Source organism: Bos indicus x Bos taurus, chromosome 2 (genome assembly GCF_003369695.1).
Source record: "Bos indicus x Bos taurus breed Angus x Brahman F1 hybrid chromosome 2, Bos_hybrid_MaternalHap_v2.0, whole genome shotgun sequence".
Lineage (NCBI taxonomy): Eukaryota > Metazoa > Chordata > Mammalia > Artiodactyla > Bovidae > Bos > Bos indicus x Bos taurus.
The window spans coordinates 59,043,847-59,061,221 of NC_040077.1; the positions used below are offsets into that span (position 1 = coordinate 59,043,847).

Below are 17,375 nucleotides of genomic sequence, written 5' to 3' on the forward strand. Positions count from 1 at the left end.
TGGAATGGGCAGCCTTTCCTTTCTCCAGGGGATCTTCCCAACCTGGGAATTGAACCCAGGTCTCCCTCATTGGAGGCAGATTTTTACCAGCTGAGCCACAACGGAAGCCCAAGAATACTGGAGTGGATAGCCTATCCCTTCTCCAGCAGATCTTCCCAACAGGGATCAAACTAGGGTCTCCTACATTGCAGGCTGATTATTTTACCAACTGAGCTATCAGGGAAGTACCATTAGCCAGCAGTAAGAGATTCAAACAATGGGGGAAAAAAAGGAAGAAGATCATTTGTTCTTTCTCAACTGAATCCTTCTGAGCAGGGGCCATAATAATATGAATGTGTTCCAATATTAGATATTAAGCACCCTATAAATGTTTTTAAAGAGCACACAACACGCTGGACTTGCCTGGTGGTCCAGTGGTTACAAATATGTCTTCCAGTACAGGGGACATGGGTTTGATCCCTGGTTCAAGAACTAAGATTCCACATGTCCTGGGGCAGCTGAGCCCTCATGCTGTAACTACAGAAACCTATGCGCTCTGGAGCCCAAGTTCCGCAACAAGAGAAGCCACCACAATGAAAAGCCCATGCACCACAGCTAGAGAGAAGCCTCCACACAATGCAGTTAGAGAAAGCCCGTGTACCACAATGAAGACCCAGTGCAGCAAAAATAAATTAATTAATTTTTAAAAAAGAGCACACAAGCCAAATTAACATGCTGAAAGAATGGGGGAAGGTAGCTAGAAGTGACTCAATCAAATAATTCAGAAATTCTCAGCAAATTCAGGGGTAAACAGAAGAAATGTGGAAGCCAGCAGCCTGCTGCTTTTATTGTGTATAACAAAGCCTTCTGGGAATCTTAACTGTCAGGTCCAGAAGACTACGTTTAAAGGGGATAAAGCAATACTTTATTCATTTTATTGTTGATGAACAATAAAATAATGAACATTTCATTGTTCATTTTATGGTCAATCTCTGTTCTAATATGATCTCTTATTGCTTAATGATGATTCTGACAATTGTAGACTACTTATTGTTGACATCCTAAGCTTTTAGGCCAGTAGCTGTTTCAGTTAGTTAGATAAAACCTTACTGTGGGTTTCTAGTTTTGGAACAAAATCTGCAAAGTTTCCTGTGACAAATGGAAAATTATAGTGATTAAGCAACTTTATTCCCATATACAATCTTCCTTTGTTTTCTTTTTCTTTCTCTCTCACCCTCACCTCGTTTTGTGTCTACCAAAGCAAATCAATGATTTTGGAGTCTTGGCATTTTATGATGAGGTTAACTGATTTTCTCAGTTTATCAATAAGTGAAGCTTGAACAAAGTTAGGAAATCCTAACATGTGTTGGCATGAATCAAAAATTATTTTCTATTAGCCTGGTTTGTGGTTTTTGTTTTTCGTTTTTTCTCTTCTGTTCACTCCTGTGTTACTTTCTATCAAATAGAATATGCTTTTTGATTTGGCAAGTTAAATGAAAACTAAAATTTTTAAATTGTCTTTTGCAAATCTCTTTCCTTTGTATTACCCTGTCCATCAAATCAGCCACAACTTTAGAATGACTTCACATGTCTCCTTTCTGACCTACGTTGAGTGTTTCACTTAATTTTACAGTCAGATATTTTTGTGATTATATCTTGCTTTCATATGGGCCATATTTTAAACACATCATGCCTATATTTGAAGAGGGATATATAATTGAAACCTCTGATAGTGGAACTTAAAGAAAAAGTTCAAAAATACTGAGGCAGAAATTGTTAGACAGTATAGGACTTTGAGACCTCAGTTCCCTTTTTTTAATTTCATTTTTTGTCTTCTCAAGTAAGCATCTCACTTCTTTAACCTAAAGCTAAACTCTTTGTTCCAGTTTCTAGGCATTCAGAAGAATGCTTCCCTGGTCTGGAGGGTCATAATACATTCAGACCCAGGACAAGACAATCATTAACTGCTGTTCAGTTTATCAAGGGAAAAAAACTCCAGGTGGACCACTAACTCATAAACATACATCTGGTCCCTAAATGATGGTCTGGAGTCTTGAGAACTGGTCGAGGGATGGCAACACAATGTCTGGGGAAACTGAGAAACTGGGAACCAAAAGAAAGCCATAAAAATGACAAACTAGATACTGCGACATATAAACTGACTGGTCAGAAATTACATGCATCTGGCCCCGAACCAACCAAAAACAAACAGGTCAATTCTAATAAAGATATAAACTACCGTTCTCTGCACCTTTTGGGGTGCTTCACCCCTTCTCAGTGTCTGTGCTTAGAGTTTTGTATCTCTATCCTTTAAAATTAACTTTGCCTGTATGTTTACAAGTTTTTAGAATTCATTCTTCAGCTCCAGGTCCATGAACAGAACTTGGTTTCCCATTTCAATATGGAAAGAGTGGAGTCCATATTGTCCAGACAACTTTTCTTAATTTCCTGAATTTCAAGGATATAGTTAATGAGATAGCAGAGTAATGTTGCCTTTTTGCTTAAAATCCAAGGTCATTGGATTAAAAAGGAAAAAAAAAAAAAAGGAAAAGTTAGAGGCTATAAAGAGACAAAATTGGACTCAAATTTAGTATTCAATGGAAATATGCAAATTTGTTAATATCTCTGCCCTTTACATATCTCTAAATTAGGGATAATATGGTCTATGCTGCAGGGTCATTGTAAATGTTAAAGGCATTATATGGATATAATTTACCACAGTTCATGATATATAGTAATAATTCAATAAGTTGAAGCTACCATACATTAATTCAACAAATACTTTTAAGCACCTACTAAATGCTAGGTTCTAATCACTGGAGATACAGCAATGAATAAAATAGACCAAAACATTCAACCTTTACAGATGGTGATAAGTCCTAAAACCAAGGGAAAAAAGAGCGAGGTGAAGCCATGATGGGAGGGTTCGTGATTTTCAATTGGGTGGTCATGTAAGCTTCCTGGAAAAGGTGATATTTAAGAGAAGTCTGAAGGAGGCTGGGAAAGAAGGAAATGAAGATGTGCCTTTATAAATGGGCAGCTCCATAATAAAAAGACAGTTTGAAAGAGCACTCATCATGTATTCGTGATGGCTTGTCTTTCTGACTGAGCTACATTAAATGAAACACAAAGCCCAGCTGGAGAACCCCGAGGCTATGCCCCAAATAAAAACATCCTCCAGGTCAAGAAAATGGAGGATTAAAGGCTAGTCACAGTATCTCCAGCCATTTGATTTCCATCTACTCTAGCTTCATTTCTCACATCAAAATATATATGAGTTCTTTAGATTATCAGCAGGAAAAAATTTATTCTATTACATGTTGCATTAAGATTACGATCTTCCTTGTTCCCTCTACCAGAATATCAGGCACACACACACACACAAAATTGTCTCTAGGGAGAAAAATTGCCCAGATAACTCTCTGCTTAGTGATGAAAAATAATTTCAGCTATGAGTTTGCAACCAGGGCAAAATCAGACTTGATTTTGAGCTGCAGTGCAAAAGATAAAAGATTATTGATGAGATCCCTTTTCTTGTCTTTTTCTTTTCCCTTTCCCTTTCTGTGTCTCTCTCTCTTGTGCCCCGCCCCCCCACACAACTCTCTCCCTCCCCCATACTCTCTCTCTCTTTTCTCCACCCACCTCTACACTGGGAGCCTCAGTATGGAGGCAGTTCTGTTGGTATGGAAAGATGAGAGTAGAATATTAAAATAGCTGGAGAGTCTCAGGAAGGGGATTATAAATATAAATTCTGAGCGGAAAAGGGCATTGCCATTTGCTTTCGTGTCTTCTGGCTGTTGGCCCAGGAAGAATATCGCCTGAATGCTTTGCAACTGCAGAAGAAAAGCCTTACTACCAAAATATTCTCTGAGACACAAACTTAAAGAAAATGTCCCAAAGGGTTCTGAACAATGAGGTGTAGTCATATTCAACAAACAACTCAAAAAAAGACTAAATTTTGCCTTACCTTTCAATTTAGACTTTTTAAATACAAAGATATTTGCTGCTTCAGTACATTACATAGAGAGGTAAACTCTATACTTACAATATTGTGATGTTTAAAAGGTATAGAGTTAGCTACACTTAGTTTTAAACATTTTGCTATTATGAGGCATCTGACAATGAACCATGAATTATTGTGCAAAATCTTTTTGCATATGCATACCAAGAACCAGAATTAATGGTTAAAATGAGAACCTTGATCTTTGGTGATATTAAAACAAAACCCAAAACAACAGGTCTCAGATGCCAGCTCTTTCAAAGAATACAGGCTGAAGAACTACAGCAGATTCTCAGAAGACCCCTGGGCAGGCAAGACCAGTCCCATTGCTGGGTACCTTAGAGGTCGGGGGCTGAGATACATAGAATGGGGAGGATGTACAGACTCTACAAGGAGGGACTGAAGAGCAGCAGGGGCCTTGTTGGGACCGCAGGGATTGGCTGTTCACGAAGTTATGCCAGTATTGTAACAACTAGTGTCACAAGCTCCTTGTGCATTAGATGAATATGAGAACTGTTCTACTGTTCTTAATACATAAGGCCATGCTACTTTCAGGAAAATTTCATTTCCTGCTCTTAGCTTTTGTACATGAAAGCTTTCATGCCACTGTAACCTCATTATGGCATATTTGCTTTTTAAATCTTGTCAACTTGTTCTCAGTAAAAATTTTTTTCCAAATAGGTTTCTTATATTTTGTATGTTAGTAGCTTACTCATCCAATATTTTTCCCCATTTCTATCAGTTTGCTATTGTTAATAGAGACAAAGCCTCAGAAGACCCTGGGTCTTGACCCCCAATCTCTAGGACTGCTCCCCACCCCACCCTCCTTGTGGCATATATGATTAGGATGGAAATGAGGGTGGAAATAGTCAACCTATACCAGGGTTATATGACTGTGTGTATTAAATCACAAAATTTTATTCAATAGTGCATGTCAGGTAGAAGAACATTCACCCACTAAGAGAATGGGTCCTAAACTGGCATAAGAACTGGGAAGATACAAATCTGTCCCTCAGCAAAATTACAGATAGCCACATGCCATGAACTTTCTAAGTACATTGTAAATAGCCAACCTGTAAATGAAAAACATTAAAATGCTGGCAGAAACAAATGCGGATCTGCCATATTGCTTTCTTCCTATTTTACCTGTATCAGGCCATTACTACATTCTTATTGTGCATTCTTATTAATTGTAAGGCTGCACAACTGAGTTTATTTGCTTTTCTAAGTATACAGTCATTTAATCTGCAGATAATGATACTTTTGTCTTCACTCTGCTCATTAATCCCTGTTTTCCTGCTTTAGGCCTTATTGAATTAGCCAAAACAATCTTGTTTACTTTGGTTTTAATGACAGTGGTGCCGATACTATAGTATTATGCTCATGCCTCTCAGTTCTGTAGTATACCTGTCTTTAACAATACTTCACTCAAAGTTTTAAATACAATACAATGAGGTAGACCTTTTTGGTAAATTTACATATGGAGAATAGTTTATTTTAAAATAGCACAGTTATGAATACCTTTAAGAATACTTTACATCTGAGGCCCCAAATTATCTGAAGTAGATAGCCCTAAATCCTACATGCTAACGATTAACTTGAGCCCAGGTCCATATCCTTCTGTTTGTGAAGGAAGTGCTGTACATAAGTGAACCAGTTTTACTCAGGTCAAGTTATAAAGCAGTTCAAATCCAGACTAAAAATAATCTGCGTGTCTAGAAGTTCTATTTGAATTTCACTTCTTTAGAAGGCAATGGCACCCCACTCCAGTACTCTTGCCTGGAAAATCCCATGGACAGAGGAGCCTGGTAGGCTGCAGTCCATGGGGTCACGAAGAGTTGGACACGACTGAACAACTTCACTTCCACTTTTCACTTTCATGCACTGGAGAAGGAAATGGCAACCCACTCCAGTGTTCTTGCCTGGAGAATCCCAGGGACGGGGGAGCCTGGTGGGCTGCCGTCTATGGGGTCGCACAGAGTCGGACACGACTGAAGCGGCTTAGCAGCAGCAGTATAACCAAAAGTGGTGCCACACCACTCTTTCTAGAAGGTTACTCATAAGATCACGGGTTCACTGGACTGAAAGCCCAAATACCCAAGATGTCAGTGCCTGAGTCCCTTGAATAGCATATGTGAAAAGTATTTTTCCAGTCTAAGCTAATACTCCTAACATGACAGGTAGCTCTTTATGTCCAAAGATACGTGCTTTCAGAAGTGAAAGTACATATCTTGATCATTTATAAACTCTAATACTGAAACTCAACAAAAGACTTTCTCTTTCAACCACTGGCTGTTTAGGGCCAAATATTCTGTGGTTTGCTTAATAGGAAATATCTGAAGATGGCAATAAGCACATTCAAATTCTTTTTTTTTTTTTTTCAGGCAAAAAAATCCTCCATTTCCTTGTATTTCCTCAATCATTCCTTAGTTGCTGATGTAGACTGGCATCTTACCTGGACACTGGAAACATTAACCTTTGCTTCCTACCAGCTTCTGCTTCTAAACTGGATAGACCAACTTTTCCAGTTCTTGCCTTAATTACATTCATTTCTACTTCTATTCACCTCACTTAGAAAATTAAACTTCAGGGTCACCTTAACATGTCATTTACGAAAGAAAACAAGATTAAAAATCTGATAACATTAGATTTCCAAATGGCTGGTCCTTACTAAATACCCAGTCTCCCTTTTGCCAAGTCAATAATTAACTTTTATATCTGTATAGTACAGTTTGTTGGACTGCTTTTTTAGTTAACAGACCTAGGTTTTATTCTTTCTTGATTGTTCTCAGGTTTTTAGTTTGTAGAATGAGGGTGTTGATGATCTCTAAATTCTCTTCTATATTTTAATCTCTGTCTTAATGTTGATGTTTATATGTCATAGAAGAAAACCACCTAACCCCTCTCAACATGTCAGCATAATTATTATCGGAAAAATTATATAAGAGGGTCCATACCACCTGTATTTCATATGTGAGTTGCTTCAGTGGATTGAAATTTTGTATAAATATAAACACTATTATATAAGGTATGACAGCTGATTTGGTACATAATAGGTTAATAAAAAGAAGTAGAAAGCTGGATACAATGAGATTATTTAAGTTATAGTCCTGTTTAAACCTAATAAAATTTTCTGGCATTTGAACATAAGAATGGAACAATGAAACAGATAAAATGATTCTCCTTTAGCAGAGCCCAGAGCAAGGAGAACACATTGCCTATTACTGCTTTCTGGAACATTTTTCCATGTATAAGGGTGTGCACTGCAAATTAATAGCAAAAAGAATATGGGTTTCTTTTTCTCTATGTACCATCAAACATAAAGACAATACTCATTAAAAGTTGAACAGTAAAGAAGCTCCATTGGGTAGTTTAATTTTAGGATGCATCAATGTTGACAATGGACCAAAAAGCATATTCTGTAAGGTTTAGAATACAATGTGGTTGCTCTCAATATCTAAAAACAGTTGCTGAAATCAGCACAATACAAATGCTGTGATACCTCAAGTAAAGCATTCCCATTGCTCACTTTATTTCATTAAAGCACACAAATTCATGCACATATACAACTTTACACTTCCTTATTTTGCCTCTGGGCTTCCCTCATAGCTCAATTAGTAAGAATATGCCTGCAATGTGGGAGACCCAGGTTCTATTCCTGGGTTGGGAAGATCCCTCGAGCAGAAAATGGCAACCCACTCCAGTATTCTTGCCTGGAGAATCCCATGGACAGAGGAGCCTGGCAGGCTACAGGCCATGGGGTCGCCAGAGTCGGGCACGACTTAGTGACTACCCACCGCCTCCACCATTTGGCCTCTGTAAAAACTACATGGTCTGTATTTCTGTACATGATTTTTTCCTCATGATTTCCTCTCTTTCTTTCTTTGAATATCCATAGTATTTATTTCAAACATTCTCCTAACAGTACACATGTAATCTATGAATAATAATGTTGCTTATTAATTGTATTTTATTGATGTGGTAGATCAGTTATGGGTAACATCGGGAAATTTTCCATCAGTTCCCTTTCTTTTGAACTGCACAGAGCCTTAATAATTGGTTGGTTTCTGAATTGAATTGCCAAATGCCTTTTTCAAAATTCTTACATTCTCCCTCAGATTATGAAATTCCTCTCCACCCAAATACCAATCGAGTTAGTGGTAAAGAACTTGCTTGCCAATGCAGAAGATGTAAGAGACATGAGTTTAATCCCTGAGTCAGGAAGATACCCTGCAGAAGGGCATGGCAGTATTCTTGCCTGGAGAATCCTATGGACAGCGGAGCCTGGTGGGCTACAATCCATAGGGTCACAAAGAATCAGACACAACTGAAGCAACTCAGCAACAACAAATAGAAGAGACAGAAGACAGAAAGGGTGCATAGCAGCCCTACTCATGGTTCTGAGAAGAAAATCAAATAGGTCCCCAAAGAGCATGAACATTAAGCAATATAAATGCCGAATCTGATTTAGGGAAGTTTTTAGTTTGTTTCTTTTGGTAGATTTTTTTTTCTCATTGTGGTGGTAAGAAGTGGTAGCACCATTATTAATGCAGAGAGAATATTTGCATTAAATATATGCAGAATATGACCTAGAGGTGCGTAGGCATCCAAGAAGAAAACATCTAGGAAGAGAAAACAGAGAGGCTCATAAGCTAAGACTGCAGCAGAACCCTGTAAGATGCATTATGGGAGCAGAACACAAGGTATAAGACAAGGCCAATGGCCTTATCTACTGGGGACTGGAGTTCAGCAGTGGATTTTTAAGGATACATAAGCCACAGGATAATGCAAAATCTCAGGAACACTGTAGATCGTGAAACATGCAGGGAGACCATTTCTCTAAGGCAAGGACAGAGTGTTCCTCACTATATAATAAAGTGTGTTTCTTCTGCACACCCAGTACTTGCATTTAGTCAATGACAAACTATTAGATAAGTATCTCCCAGTTGGTACATAAACACTCAAACTAACTGAGTGGGGTGTCCTTTCCCTTCAAACACCTTTCTGCTCTTTCATGCCAAGGGCCTTTAGACCTAGGAATTTTAAGTGTATTACTTTTGATTTCATATCTTACTTGAGCAGTGAGGGCTAAGTATTTACAGCTTGAATTTCTCTTGCAGTTCTTATGTTTTTGACCAGTGTCTTATGAAGAGTGACCTGAAAGGGCACCCATATTCCCCTCAGGCAGAGCTTGTTATTAATACAATGTTAAGGTTCAGTCAGAAGAACACCAAGCATTACTCCCTCTGTTCTGAAAAGTTCTCTATATTAGCCCCTATTTGCACCTTTATGTAAGGAATCACTGTTTAGGGCAAATGTTCCTTTCTCTAGATAGCTTATAAGCATCTGGATAAATTTACATTAGAAATTCAATTAACTTTATATTAAAAGGTCAATTAACTTGGCCATGGTAGAGACTGTTTTTAATTACTTTTCCTTGTAGGGCTTCTCTTCTTGTCCAAGCACAAGTGGCACTATCAAATGATAAGTCTCATTGCCTGTGGTTGCCTTAAATTCATATGCAAAACACACTGGAAATGACTGTCTTGGTTAAATGAATTAATAGGACACTCTTTGAGCAATTCATCAATCTTATAATCCTTAGGACATAAAATATCACAAGCAATAATAGAGTATTTTAGCTTAAACACAATGTATTAGATCATTCATGACAGTATCTTTCATTACCTGTCCTTGTTGGTTTCTGTTTTCTTGCTGAAAGATGATAATAAAGTAGAACTACTTTAACAGTCAGTCCTTATTACATTATATCACAGTGTGTTTTATGAAAAATGAGCACTAGATGACATAAAAAACTATCCTATTCCATTAGAGGGCTCTTGGTTATCTTTGTGTTAAGATGTGTTGTGTTGCCACAATTGAACTCATTCATGTAGGGTTAGAACAATTACACTTAAGAGACTCAAGAAATCAGTATTTAACACTGTGTGACAAGTGGTAATGTAGTGATCACTTGTTACCAAGTGGTAACCTTTACTAACCATCACTCCATGGTTGTTTTAAAAGAAAACAATAATAAGGATATCAACACATAAATAATATATATGACTATATTATTATATATTAATACATTATATAACATAAATAATGTGACTATATATTATGTTATATATATTTTTTTATATATACTATATATATTATCATTATATTAACTCAGACTTTCAGACGACTAGCAACTTTAAATCAAACACTACTCAGGAGTTTGATATGTGGCAAAGTCTGGAGATAAATTTTCTTATTTTATTTTGTAGAAATGACCTACCTGCACCTTATAAAAGCAGTTTATAAATTTACCTGTATAAATCTCACTACAACCTATGAGACATAATTCGTTGCCCCCATTTTACTGATGGGCAAACTGAAGCTTACGTTTTAGCCAGGTTCACACAGTTCATTAGTGGCAGAGTTAGAGATTACACCCTCATTAATCTGCCTATCCAAACTTCACATTTCCCCTTGGGTAAAAGTACCGGTTCTAAGTAGTGAGACCATGAACTGCTTATGAAAGGGAGGTGGGGAGTGTGCAGAATGCTTAGAGGGCAGCTGTGAACCTGAGTCAGAGGAAAGGAATGGCTTAGGCCACGGAAACTCAAAGAATGGGGCCACGAGAGGGTAAATTCACTATGTCATTAAGCATACTTTTCTGCATAGGATACTTTCTCAATGAAAGAAGCTGTGCATTGATTTACATTCCAGGGCATGCTTATCTCCTCATGCACCAGCAATAGTTCGCAAACCACCAACCAGTCTATGGATCTCGTTTAAGTGGCACAAGCTTAAGGAATGTCTTTTGAAATTTTCCTTTACTATGAACAGTTAAATCATCTGGTTCAATGTCATCTTCAAAATTATTCTATGTTTTCCCATGCTTTTTATATGTTTAAAAAAATAAAATCATACTTATCTCTATTACAGATAATAATGAAATCTGATGTCCTAGACCCCATAAATATATGGGGACATTAATCTTAGTTGAAGTGATATGGCTCTTACTAGTTTTAATAGACAATGGCATCCCACTCAGTACTCTTGCGTGGAAAACCCCATGGACGGAGGAGCCTGGTAGGCTATAGTCCATGGGGTCGCTAAGAGTCGGACACGACTGGGTGACTTCACTTTCACTTTTCAGTTCCATGCATTGGAGAAGGAAATGGCAACCCACTCCAGTGTTCTTGACTGGAGAATCCCAGGGATGGGGGAGCCTGGTGGGCGGCCGTCTATGGGGTCGCACAGAGTCGGACACAACTGAAGCAACTTAGCAGCAGCAGTTTTAATAAACTAATATCTTCCAAAAGTAAAGGAAAATGGCTTTTCTAAAGAATGGACAAAATTGCCATCAAGCAGTATGAAGTCTGGTGGTTTAGTCGCTAAGTCACGTCTGACTCTTGTGAACCCATGGACTGTAACCTGCTACCCAGGCAAGAATACTGGAGTGGGTTGCCATTTACTTCTCCAGGGGATCTTCCCAACCCAGGAATCGAACTCAGGTCTCCTGCATTTGTAGGCAGATTCTTTACCAACTAAGCTATGAGGGAAGCTCATGATGTCTGGAGTGAAATACAAATTTTAAAATGCATTGTTCATACCTGCACCACCGCCAATGCTTAGAATCTTAATTTCAGATTTTATGTCTCCAATCCTGAAAAAAAAAATTATGTAGTTTAAGAAAAATGTGCCAGGCAGTTTATAAAATCTGATTATCAAGTCTAGTTAAAGAGAACAGATGAAATTACAGTGAACAAAAATTAGGCCAACATGAAAGGTGTTGATCATTTCAGTGGTTATATTGCTGTCTTTACAAATCTTTGGAAGTAAAGATTCCACTCATTAACAGTCTTAAACTGGGATACTTTTAGAAATAGCACTATAAACATCTCAGAGGTAGGAAATGGCATTTGTTTAAAGACTGTTTGGAGAATAAAAGCAGAAAAAGTGACTTTTGAGTCTGGTCATTATAATAAGCCATTCATTGTAAATGGGCTTCCCCGGTGGCTCAGATGATGAAGACTCCACCTGCTGGGTTCAGTCCCTGGGTTGGGAAGATCTTCTGGAGAAGGGAATGGCTACCCACTCCAATATTCTTGCCTGGGGAACTCCATGGACAGAGGATCCTGGTGGTCTACAGTCCATGGGATCGCAGAGAGTTAGACATGACTGAGTGACACACACTTCTTTCATTGTAGATGGGAGAAAAGCTGAGGTGATTCATACTATCTCTATGATAGTTGCCTTCTTTCCTTCCTCTTGCTAACTTCCTTTCAATAAACAGATGTTAATTAAACATTTATTATGTGCTTGTCCTAGGCACTGATATATAAAAATGAGGAAGATACTACTTTTCTCTCAAGTTGAATTGTGAGATAAGAAAAGCCAAGTTTATGACTCTGTATAGGAATAGAGTGGACTTGATGGACTGGGATGTGATGGTAGGACTTTCTTTAGAATGATGTAAAATATTAAAAAAAAAAATAATGGGTCAGAAAAAAGTAGGAGATGCACAGTGACTGCCACATGTTTCCAGTTTGGATGACCAGGTGAAGTGCGGTATCAAAAAAGATGCTGAGGGATGTAATTTTATGACAAGTTTATGTTTTGTCAGTTTTTTGTTTGTTTTGTGTTTTTAGGATTTTGATAAATCTGAATTCAGCAGATATTTGAATATGCAATATTGAAGCTGGGTAGAAGAGAGATTGGGATCAACGATGCATTCTGGAGAATTATCATAGAGTGATGGTCAAAACTAAGAGAATAGATTCTATCACCCAAGTATATTGCAAAGACAAGAGTAGTGGGATTATGACACAGTGCCAGGTTTTAAAAGTAATGGGATAATGGGGGAACACACAAAGAAGACACAGAGGGAAACAGCAAAATTCAGAGGTGATCAGAGAATTAGAGAAGGAAAAAAGCCAACGATAGTGTCAGAGGCATAAGAGTGTACAACTAAGTCATAAAAAAAGAAGACAACTCTTCGTTGAATTTGGCAATATGAATATCTGATAACAGCAGCTTTAAAGGAGGTTGAGAGCTGGAGTCAGATGGCAGTGGGATTAAAAGTGAAATCGATAAAGAGAAAGAAGATACAGAGATTTTTGAAAAAGGATGAAAGAGTGAAAAGGAAAAAGAGGAGATTGGAGGGGAAACATGAACTGAAAGAATGGTGCTTGTTTGTGTTTTGGGATGCTAAACAAGCTTGGTTTTTGGCTAAAGTGAGGAGCCTGCCCAGAGAGATAGGAAGAACACAGATTCAACCAGGGTTCTTAAAAATACTAGAAAGCATAGAGTCAACGACATCTGTGAATGAGTTGCCTTCCTCTAATTATCTTCCAGCTCATGATCATGAGTCTTAATATATCCATCGCTGTCTGTGCACTTGATTAATTCTTGAATATGCTTCTATCTGTGGATAGAATAGTGAGGTTACAGAGCAGAGCACCTAGGCACATAGGTTGGAATCGTAGCTTACTATTATGTTACCATGAATGAATTATTCTCTGTACCTTTATTACTAAGAAATAGGATAATAATACCTCCTACCATATAGGGCTATAATTATAGTATCTGCTTTTTGAAAGAGCTGTGAGGATTAAGTGACATAATTTATGTGAATCCTTTAGAAATGTGTCTGCATATGACAAGTACCCAACTTATTATTGTTCTAAGCACAGCTAAGTAATTTATATGAATCATTTTTCTGAATCATTTATATGAATCTTTTTCATATATGAAAAATTTTTATTATTGAAATACAGTTGACTTACAGTGTTGTGTTAATTACCATTATAGAGCAAAGTGATTCAATTATATGTTGATATATACATTCTTTTTTATATTCTTTTCCATTATTGTTTATCACAGGATATCAAATATAGTTCTCTGTGCTATATGACCTTGTTGTTTATGAATTCTATTTATAAAAGCTTACATCTGCTAACCCCAACCTTCTGCTCCATCCCTCCCCAATCCCTTCCCCCTTGGCAACCAGCAGTCTGTTCTCTATGGCCATGATTCTGTTTCACAGATAGATTCACTTGTGCCATTTTTTAAATTCCACATATAAGAGATCTCATATGGTATTTGTCTTTCTCTTTCTGATTCACTTCACTTAATATAATCTCTGGTTGTACCCATGTTACTACAAATGGCATTATTTTGTTCATTTTTATGACTGAGTAGTATTCTATTGTGTATATACACCACATCTTCTTTAGTCATTCATCTGTTGATGGACATTTAGGTTGTTTCCATGTCTTGGCTATTGTGACTAGTGCTTCTCTGAACATAGAAGTGCACATATCATTTAGAATTACAGTTTCGTCTGGATATATGCCCAGGGGTGGGATTGCTGGAATCATATGATAATTCTGTTTCTAGCTTTCTGAGGAACCTCCATACTATTTTCTATAGTGAGGGCACAGGCTTACATTCCTATCAACAGTGTAGCAGGATTCTCTTTTCTCCACATCTTCTCCAGCAATTGTTATTTGTTGACTTTTTAGTGATGGTCATTCTGATCAGTGTGAGGTGGTACGTTATTTTAGTTTTGATTTGTATTTATCTAAGAATTAGTAATGTTGGGCATCTTAACATGTGCCTATTGGCCATCTCTTGTGGGGTCACTACTCCTTTCTCCTGGGTCCTAGTGCACACAAGGTTCTGTTTGTGCCCTTGCAGAGTCTGTTTCCCCAGTCCCGTGTAAGTTCTGGCGGCTCTATGATGGGTGTATGGTGACCTCCTCCAAAAGGGCTTATGCCATAACCAAGTCTACTGCACCCAAAGCCCCTGCCCCCACAGCAGTCCTCTGCTGACCCATACCTCCTCAGAAGACACCCAAAGTTCTGTCTCAGGCTTTGTGGGGAAACCTGTATGCAGGTCAAGAAGCAGCAGTTAGAAGTGAATATGGAACAACAGACTGGCTCCAAATTGGGAAAGGAGTATGTCAAGGCTGTATATTGTCATCCTGCTTATTTAACTTATATGCAGAGTACATCATGAGAATGCTGGACTGGATGAAGCACAAGCTGGAATCAAGATTGCTGGGAGAAATATCAATAACCTCAGATTTGCAGATGACACCACCCTTATGGCAGAAAGCAAAGAACCAAAGAGCCTCTTGATGGAAGTAAAAGAGGAGAGTGAAAAAGTTGGCTTAAAATTCAGCATTCAGAAAACTAAAGTCATGGCATCTGGTCCCATCACTTCATGGCACATAGATGGGGAAACAATGCAAACAGTGACAGACTTTATATTTGGGGGCTCCAAAATCACTGCAGATGGGGACTGCAGCCATGAAATTAAAAGACACTTGCTCCTTGGAAGAAAAGCTATGACAAAACTGGACAGCTTATTAAAAAGCAGAGACATTACTTTGCCAACAAAGGTCCATCTAGTCAAAGTTATGGTTTTTCGAGCAGTTATATATGGATGTGAGTGTTGGACTGTAAAGAAAGCTGAGCACTGAGGAATTGATGCTTTTGAACTGTGGTGTCGGAGAAGACTCTTGAGAGTCCCTTGGACTGCAAGGAGATCCAACCAGTCCATCCTAAAAGAAATCAATCCTGGATATTCATTGGAAGGATTGATGCTGAAGCTGAAACTCCAACACTTTGGCCACCTGATGCGAAGAACTGAGTTATTTGAAAAGACCCTGATGCTGGGAAAGATTGAAGGTGGGAGGAGAAGGGGATGACAAAGGATGAGATGGTTGGATGGCATCACCAACTCAGTGGACATGGGTTTGGGTGGACTCCCGGAGTTGGTGATGGACAGGGAGGCCTGGCGTTCATGCTACAGTCCATGGGGTCGCAAAGAGTCAGACATGATTGAGCAACTGAACTAACTGAACTGAACTGATTGGCTATCTCTAGTAACTCAGAAGGTTAAGAATCTCCCTGTGGGTGGGAGACCAGGTTCTATCCCTGGGTTGGAGGATCCTCTGGAAAAGGAAATGGCAACCCACTTCAGTTTTATTGCCTGGAGAATCCCATAGACAGAGGAGCCTGGTGGGCTACAGTCCATGGGGGTGCAGAGAGTCAGACAAGACTGAGCAACTAACACTTTCACACTTTTCATTGGCCATCTGTAATGAATTAACCCTTTGAATTCTTACAACACCTCTGTGAGTTAGATACTATTATTATTCCATTTTATATAGTATGATGATACCTAAGAATTATTGAAAAGTTGCTATTTTTCCAGGCAAGGATCTAAATGCATTACATGTAACAACAACAATCAGTTCAGTTCAGTGCAGTCACTCAGTCATGTCCGAGTCTTTGCGACCCCATGAATTGCAGCACACCAGGCCTCCCTGTCCATCACCAACTCCCGGAGTTCACTCAAACTCATGTCCATCGAGTCCGTGATGCTATCCAGCCATCTCATCCTCTGTCGTCCCCTTCTCCTCCTGCTCCCAATCCCTCCCAGCATCAGAGTCTTTTCCAATGAGTCAACTCTTTGCGTGAGGTGGACAAAGTATTGGAGTTTCAGCTTCAGCATCAGTCCTTCCAATGAACACCCAGGACTGATCTCCTTTAGGATGGACTGGTTGGATCTCCTTGCAGTCCAAGAGACTCTCAAGAGTCTTCTCCAACACCACAGTTCAACAGCATCAATTCTTCGGCACTCAGCTTTCTTCACAGTCCAAATCTCACATCCATACATGACGACTGGAAAAACCATAGCCTTGACTAAATGGACCTTTGTTGGCAAAGAAATGTCTCTGCTTTTCAATATGCTATCTAGGTTGGTCATAACTTTCCTTCCAAGGAGTAAGTGTCTTTTAATTTCATGACTGCAGTCACCATCTGCAGTGATTTTGGAGCCCCCCAAAAAAAGTCTGACAGTGTTTCCACTGTTTCCCCATCTATTTCCCATGAAGTGATGGGACCAGATGCCATGATCTTCGTTTTCTGAATGTTGAGCTTTAAGCCAACATTTCCACTCTCCTCTTTCACTTTCATCAAGAGGCTTTTTAGTTTCTCATCACTTTCTGCCATAAGGTGGTATAATGTGCATATCTGAGGTTATTGATATTTCTCCCGGCAATGTTGATTCCAGCTTCCAGCCCAGCGTTTCTCATGATGTACTCATGATGACAACAACAATAAGCTACTATTTATAGCTATATACTATAGCCCTCCCCACTCTGCTCTCTACCTCCTGACAGGTGATTGAATAATTCCTCCCTGAGGAAATAACCCATCTCACCGATAAACTTATCTATATTGGTACCTGAGAATCCTCCATCAAGAGCTAAGTCCACATCTAATTACTACGAGTCAGCAACTCAACAGACTATTTCAGTACGTACACAAAGAGGTTCTGAACCAATTTTTAGTGCCTCATATTTAACTGGATGGACAACCAGGGCTTA

General features: G+C 38.7%; 1 protein-coding gene across 1 annotated transcript in view; it reads right to left on the bottom strand.

Moving 5' to 3' along the window:
- Positions 1 to 17,375, bottom strand: part of HNMT (histamine N-methyltransferase) — a 92,720-nt gene that overhangs the window by 19,755 nt on the left and 55,590 nt on the right. Inside the window, exon 3 of the mRNA XM_027561727.1 lies at positions 11,587 to 11,639. Within this exon, the coding sequence (XP_027417528.1) occupies positions 11,587 to 11,639 (53 nt within the window). The remainder of the gene's footprint in view (positions 1 to 11,586; positions 11,640 to 17,375) is intronic.